Below are 7,780 nucleotides of genomic sequence, written 5' to 3'. Positions count from 1 at the left end.
CCGGCCGGGCCGGCCTGGGGGCTGTGGTTGCCGCAGGACTCGCCCTTCTTCGGGCCCCGCTCCATCCACGTGTCCAGCAGCTGCTGCTTGCCCTGCTCCTCCCGCATGAACAGCTCGACCATCAGCACCTTCTCCTTGTGGATCTGCTGGCTGATGTCCTTGGGGATGTCCGGGATCACCCAGTCCACGAAGTCGCTCATGAACATGACCAGGTTCTGGAAGGACAGTCAGCGCGTGGGGGTGGGAAGGAGGCCCCCGGAAAATGCTCCCCACCTCGCCCCACCTGGCAGCGCCGCCCCGTCACGCCCCTGCCCGTGGCCTTGGGCACCCCCTTGGAGCTCCTGGACCTCGGTTTCCTGGAAGGTATAACTGAGGCAGGAGACCTGCCAGCAGCCCCTCCCGACATGTTTGCCAGCCTTACTTTGAAAATTTTACCGTTATTGATTTTTAGAGAGAGAGAGGGAGCGAGAGGGAGAAAAAGAAACACCAGCTTGTTATTCCACTTGCATGCTCATCACTCATTGGCTGAGTTCCTGTATGTGCCCTGACCTGGGGATCGAACCCACAACCTGGGGGTAGTGGGTGACGCTCTAACCGACTGAGCCACCGGCCAGGGCAGCCGGCCTGTTTGAGAGAATCTGGGCTCCGTAAATAGGAAAGGCCTCTGGAGGATTCGGAATTCCTTGGCTGGGAGGCTTCAGAGATGATCTGCTGGGTCACGCATCACCAAATAAGACAAGTGTCAAGGCTTTAAAGCAATTAATAACATGAAAACAGCCCACAAAAGGAGGGAACTTTGATGCCTCCGTGGGCACGCCCGCAGTTCTGCGGCTCGGAACCCTGCCGCCCGGACCCTGCCTGACACAGACTCTCAAACTCCTGGACGCGGGGCCCCGGCGTACCTGGAAGACGATGACGAAGGCCAGCCGTGCCGCCAGGACGGCCCAGAAGTCCTTGGAGATGTCGTACTTGTGTTCCGACCACGGGGGCTCCCGGTAGTCTTTGTACCTGCAAACGCCGGCAGGAATCGGGGGCTGCGAGAGGGCCCTGGGGTTCTGCCCAGCACCACGTGGCCCGAGGCCAGAGCCTCGCCAGGGGCAGCCCCGCCGCCCAGGTGACAGGAAGTCTCTCCATGTTGGAGGGATGGCCAGGGACCACCGTGGGCTGGCAGGGCCCGAGGGGCTTTGCGGAAAGTGAGGACCCCAGTTAAGTGTCCCTGGAGGCCCAGCTGTGGGCCCCCAGAAGCGGGCTCTGGGACCGTCTGGTGAAACCCTATCTCCAAAAGAAGTCCCCCCGGAAACCCCGGGAGGTCAAACCAAGCGAGCGGGGCTTCCCTGGCTGAAGTGGGTGGGGGTCCCTAAGCCTGGCTCCCCTAACCTCGACCCACGCCTGCTGTCCACAAAACTCAGGCTGGGTCTGCTGAAACCCAGTCTGAAAGCCACCTGCCCAGTCTTTGCAGCGGAAACTACTGGAAAGAACGACATGTTTTCTCAGCGTGGCCTGTGGAGGAGGTTAAACATACAAGTGGCGTGGCCCGGGCCTGCCTGGCAACTGCCCCAGGGGGCCCAGTGCCCAGGGGCACTCCTCTCTCTTCCAGCCGCAGCCTCTTGGCTGTGACCGCCTTATCTCTGACTAATACAGTCCACCCCTCCTTCCCAGTTACCATGTTTAGACATTGCCTAATGACTTCCTGCTCGGACAGACCAGCGCCTCACACCCCTCCCCCGCGCCTGCCTCTGTCCCTCCTTCTGCCCACCACTCTGCCAAGTGGGAGTGATGGGCACCTCCTGAGCTTCCGGTCTCTCCATGCCCTTCCTCTTTCACGCAGGCCCAGAGATGCCCAGGGTGAGGACCCAGGGTTCTGTCTCCACCTAGGCCCATCCAACTGCTCCCTAAAATCCGGGGGTGCTTGGGTTTAATGGGCTGACGCCCCTCTGCATTGGAAATGCCCTCAGAAAAAATGCCTGCAGTTTCCAGGCTAGGGGGCCACAGGTGTGTCCCGTGCTGGTCACTGAAAAGCTGAGGTCCAGTGGGGGAGAGGAGGAGGGGTGGCACCGGCTCTGTGGGCACAGTAGCCCTGGCCTGGACCCCAACCCAGTTACTGCCTTGCTGTGTGTCCCTGCACCATCGCCTGGCCTCTCTGGGCCTCTGCCTGGCATCCCCTCACTTATTCACATCGTGTGCCTTTACTGAACAGCTACCATGTGCCAGGCCCCAGTCCAGGGAGCAGACGCAGCAGGGAACACAACCGACAGGGCTCCTCACCCACAGAGCGTTATCTCTGGAGTGAGCTGGATGGGAGGGCTAAGCTGCCAACCCCGGAGATAGGATTGGGCTGGGAACCCACAGTCTGGTGCAGCTGCTGAGCGACACAGAAGTTGCACAACCTGAACTCCGATGGGAACAGGCAGCCCGTGTTCTCCCAGCATCAGAAGCCACACACGTGTCCTCCTTTCTGTGCTCAAGGCCTGCTGCACCGGGAGACCGGGAAACGTGTTTGGGTCACCTGGTAAACTCCTATGCATCCCTCAAAGCCCACTTACAGATCTGTCCAGATGCCACCACCTGCACTGACCTCTATGATCTTTTTTTTTTCCCCCTTGCGTGGCTCTGCTTAGCCACCTGCTAGCTCCCCTGGGGAGAATAACAATATTGATGTCCTCTCTGGGGATGGCTGTGAGCATTACATGAGACAAGGCCTGTTTTAGCACAGGAACAAATGGTAGCCACCAGCATCACAGCTCTTAGCTCTGCTCTGCCGCCTCTCACACCCACCGCCCCAGGCTGGGCTCCGTGCTGCTCCTCCCACAGCCAGCTCCTCCGGGAAGTGGGTTGTCACGGGCGCGGCCAGTGGAGGCGTGGAGCTCACAGCACCTGCAGCCCATGATCACGGCCAAAGGATGGGGTGGACCTGGCTGAAAGCGAATTCTGGGGAGTGCAGTGGTCTGGCCCACGGTCTTCCATGTCCACGGGAGCAAAAGCAACAAGATACTTAAAATAACGGGGCCTTCACCCTGTCTCCCTGGCCTCCCCCGACGTGAGCAGGACACCTGAACTAATGCATGGGCTGGGGAGCTGCCTCCTTAACCAATGCCTGTGACCTGCTTCCTGATCCTAAGACCCAAGGCTGACCCTATGACATCAGCACTGACACTCCCGAGGGGATTTCTAATGAAATGGCCTCATACCTCCCTGCCTTCTTTCTTCAGAATCATCCTTCCTCTAAAATTCAGTTTAGACAAATAGGTCAAGCCTGAGTGTGTTCTTGGTATGAACATTGAGACAACACAAAGGTACTGGTGCTCCTGACGAGCCGGAGGTTGGGGCTTGGGCTCTGCCCGCCCGGCACCTGGGGCACCTGCCTGCGGTAGGACAGGCGGAGGGTTGGAGCGGGTCATCCTCTGCCTTTCCTGGGTGCCTGTGCCCACCTATGTGTATGTTGAAATATGGGCCCCTCCCTGACACAGAGCACGCAGGGCACCATGTCGCTGCCCACTGATCACTCGCCAGCCGGGAGTGTCTGCTGCTGCAGCGCCATCAGCAGCGCCTGCAGAGTCCACGAGACTCGGGCCTGGGACTGCTGACTACTGGGCAGGAGACATTCTCGCCCCTGGGACTGCTGGGCCGAAGGGTACAAAGCAGGAGCTGCTGGGGGACCTCCCTGCTGCCAGAAAACCATGTCCGCACGGACGAGACAAAGGTGGGAGGCAGCACCCGAGTGGCCCTGATGGCAAGCGGTAGCACCTGGATCCAGCCATGCCTGAAGCTACTCTGGACTTCCTAGTTAAAGAACGAAGGGATCTTTTATTTCTCGCAGTACGACTGAGCTGTCCCGTGACTTGCCCCTGAAAGAATCCTGGCTTGAACCGGGTTCTCCCAGAAAGCGACCTCTTCCCTGGGAGGGGCGGGGAGGGTACCTGCAGATGTGCACCTCGTAGCCCAGGTCCAGGGGGTCGTTGGGGGCCGTGCCGTCCTGGAAGTCGCTGACGTTGAAGGAGGAGAGGGTGTGGTTGACGAAGCCGTGCATGGTCCCGTTCTTGCTGTACATGTACAGGTACACCAGGCGGGGGATGAAGTCCGACGTGAAGGAGATCACGAAGGCCTGGGCGGAACAGCAGGGTGAGCACAGGACCCGTGGCCCTGGGCCTGCTCGTGGGACACTCTGCCCATGAGTTAGTGATGTGAGCAAAGGCTCAGTGGACACATGAAGGGTTGGGGGCATTCCTGTCAGCCCCTCCGGCAGCCCAAGGAGCTGGGAACACATCACCCCTGGGTGGGAAGGCATGGGATGAATGCTGGCAGCCTCTTACTAGCTGTGCGGCCTTGGGCTAGTCACCTAACCTCTCTGTGCCTCCATTTTTCTTCTGGTTACACAGGACTAACTACACCCACTGTACAATCCTCATGCCTCGTGGTTTTTTTTTTATATATATATTTTTAAGATTATAAAAATTGATTTTCAGAGAGAGAAGAAGAGGGAGAGAGAGTTTAGAGAAACATCGATGTGAGAGTGAAACATCGATCTGCCGCCTCCTGCACACCCCCTACCAGGGATGGAGCCTGCAACCCAGGCATGTGCTCTGACTGGGAATTGAACCTGCAACTTTTCAGTGTATGGGACGATGCTCAAGCAACTGAGCCACACCAGCCAGGCACTTTAAAAAAAAAAAAGAGCAGAAAAATTGCCTATGAGGAATCTCTCTTTCTCAATGTCTCTCTGTCTCTGTCTCTCTCTTGTTTATTCTCAGGACTCTGGGGAGAGTGGACTTAGGGATCAAGGTGGGCATGGTGGAGAATTTTGCTCAAGGTCGCAGGAAAAGGTTCAGGAGGATCTGTGATTCCTGCCTAAAGCTCCCCACAACGTCTCAACACGACCCAGGGACACTTCTAAAGAGGAGACACTGCTGCCAGCCCGCGGCCTCACCCAGGTTGAAAGCAGAGGGTGCCCAGCTCCTGGGAAGGGCGACGGGCTGCCAGCCAGCTCAGCCAGGGCCTCCCTGTGCCCGACCGCTGTCACTTACGTTGATGATGACGGCAAGTTTCCCGATGCCTCTGAGAATGTTGTACCAGATTCCTGGGGAGGCAGAAGCACAGTGTTAGAGAGCCCCTGCGGCGGGTCTCAGGGACCCGGCTGCTGGCCCAGACAGGCACCTGCTGACCCCAGAGCCTGGGCTCCTGCTGGTCCGCCAGCTGCTTGTAAGCAAATCCTAACTTTTCAACGAGCGCTTCCCACCAGCTGGTCCCTCCGTCGTCCTGAACTAGCTCCCGTGAGCCTGTTTACCCGCTGATGGGCTTGGACGCCGCTGTTTTTTTTTTTTTTTTTTTTTTTTTTACAACAACAAAGATTCAAGTCGGGTACAGCTCTTGCCAATAAGAGCCTACGGCACGGTAACTCGAGGCCAAGCCCAGAGGGTTGGTGACTAGAACTGTTACGGCAGCTCTTTCCTTCTGTCCCTATATTTAGGGACAAGCCAGACGTAGTGCGGGGTCCTGGCTGCTGAGACCGGGTCCCGTCCTGGGTGTAATGACCATTTCCCGTGCACCTGAGCACAGGTGAGAAGGATCCGGCTGCCCTGGCGGAGCAGGTGTTCCGCCACGGCCTCCCTGGCAGCCGGGCCCAGGAAGGAAGTGCCTTATCTGGGGGCCCTGCCTGTTAGGGCCTCGATGCTGCGACTCCTGGGAAGGGCCCCAGTGCCTCCTAGCCCAGTGACCCTAACCCAGTCCTGTTGGGCCGGGAACCCTGTCGCTGAACCAGATCTGATTCCGGGGACAACCAGCACAGAAAGGGCGGGAGAGGACCACGGCCCAGCCTGGCCTGTTGGTGCGACTGGCACTAGGGAAGACTGTGGCGGGTGGGGTTTCTCTACTCAGGGCGGAGGCTGCTTTGGGGCAGGAGAGCAGTGAGCACCTGGGCGCCCCCAAGGCCCCGATTTGGGGGTGCATGTTGGTGGTCTGCAAAGACATGATTCCAGGTCTGTGTGGCCCAGAAGCTAGAAACCACAGGCTTGGAGGCAGCGCCCGAGGCCAGCTCTCTTACTCCCCGCCGGCCTGTGAGGATTCTGTGACAGCGCCCCCTGCTGCTGGCCCTGCCTCCGGTCAGCAGTCCTGTGGCCCTGGGAGGGCCGACCGAATCCAGACACAAGTTGGTGTGGTTCCCTTTGGTCTTCCCTGAGAGCAGGAACTCGGCCCATCACGTGCTCCGTGGCCGTGTCAGCATCCTGTGTGTGCCCGTCTCCCGTTCATGCGGCCCACCTGTGGGGCCTGAGTTTGCGACCTCAGAGCTGGTGTGCTGGGGTGCTGGGGCTCAGGTAGCCTGGGGAAGGTTGCCGTCTCTGGGTAGGGGGCTCCCTCGGGAGGCAGCTGAGCTCAGCACGAGGAAACGGGTCCATGGCCGGGCTGGTGGCAGTGGGGAACGGGTGGACCAGCAGAGCTTTCCCCAAGTTGGGAGCGAAGCCTGTCTTACGGGTGCCACAGCGCCTTCACGTGGCGGCCAGTGGTCCTCGGAGTGACCCCCACACCAGAATCGTGGGGTCCCGCTTAACAAGTGCAAAACCAGGGCCAGACCAGCCTGTCTCGGCGTCTTGACTCTCCGCAGGTGCCTGGCCGAGCTCCATGGTGAGGACCGCCGCCCTGTGGATCCCCAGGCGCCAGGGACCACGCTCGTGGGAAAAACCTCTGGGCTTCCTTTATGGGGGGACGGGTGGCGGGGGGGCTGCCTTCTTCAAGGTGCCTCTGCCGTCCCAGGTGCTGAGCCCCATTTCCAGGAACATGACAGGGCTGTGCAGTCACCCGTGACCACACGCGGTGCCCGGAGCTGAATGCCAGCAGGAGTTTGTTCCCGGAGGCTCCGCAGAAGGAGGCTGAGAGCCGGAAGCGGGTTAATCTGGTGTCAGAGGTCAGGGCTGGGAAGCTGGAGCCGGTTCCCACGCACAGGGCTGGGTCCCCTGCAGCGCCCTCCCTCTCCGTGCCCAGGCAGCGCGATGCAGGCGCCGGGCCTTTGTGGCAGAGCTTCCCCCAGCCACCCCGCCCGCCCGTGGGTGCAGGTCACAGGGGCCACTGGGGCCCTCCGTCCCCTCGGGGCCCTGCACGGATCACAGGAGGAATACAAAAGCCTCTTCAGGAAAAGGTTACAGCGAAGAAGCCCATAAATAAACCCGTGAAAGGAGGCAGATTATGCCTCCAACCAACCATACAGGAACCAGGAAGTGAGCGGTGATCCGCAAGAACCAGAAAAAAACAGAGCCAACCTCCCCCAGGCCCCGGAGACCTGCTCCAAGCCTTGCCCGCGGTGGGAACAACGGCCACAGTGGAGCGCAGAAGCCGGAGGCTGCCCGGGCTCCTCCCACCCTGGTGGGTTGGCAACTTTTGGGATGTGGCTGCAGGGGGCAGCCAGGCTTTGCCAAGCAAAGGGCGCCAAAACAAACACCGGACCGGGGCCTGCGGGCACCTGAGAATCATAAGGAAGAGTGACAGGAGGCCGCGCTCTTTCCTTTACCGCCACTGGGCACGGGGTCCAGCTTTCCCAAGGACTGTCCGGTGTGTGGCGAGCAGGCCCCTGCCACCCCTGGCGAGGCCTTTGGTGCAGCATAAGCTTCTAGAGACCACTCTCCTGGTCCCCGCACAGCTGTCAACCCTCTAGCCTCGGTTTTCCCATCTGGAAAGTGGGATCCAGGATCTTGCCACCCGACAGCTGAACCCCCACGAGACGTTCAATGCCAGACCTGCTCCCTGGGGTGGTCCTCGGAGCAGGCGTGATGCGCTAACTGAAGCCTGCTGTCGT

At 59.9% G+C, this 7,780-nt stretch overlaps 1 protein-coding gene across 1 annotated transcript in view; it reads right to left on the bottom strand.

Annotated features, from left to right (window-relative positions):
- LOC102250817 (anoctamin-1) overlaps nt 1-7,780 on the bottom strand; it is a 77,500-nt gene that overhangs the window by 10,837 nt on the left and 58,883 nt on the right. Inside the window, exons 24-27 of the mRNA XM_014538232.1 lie at nt 5,022-5,074; nt 3,918-4,102; nt 903-1,008; nt 6-215 (exon numbers count right to left, since the gene is read on the bottom strand). Of these exons, the coding sequence (XP_014393718.1) occupies nt 6-215; nt 903-1,008; nt 3,918-4,102; nt 5,022-5,074 (554 nt within the window). The remainder of the gene's footprint in view (nt 1-5; nt 216-902; nt 1,009-3,917; nt 4,103-5,021; nt 5,075-7,780) is intronic.

Source organism: Myotis brandtii, unplaced genomic scaffold (assembly GCF_000412655.1).
Source record: "Myotis brandtii unplaced genomic scaffold, ASM41265v1 scaffold187, whole genome shotgun sequence".
NCBI classification, from domain to species: domain Eukaryota; kingdom Metazoa; phylum Chordata; class Mammalia; order Chiroptera; family Vespertilionidae; genus Myotis; species Myotis brandtii.
The sequence above is the reverse complement of the archived record's forward strand: the minus strand, read 5'-3'. Positions and strand labels throughout refer to the sequence as shown.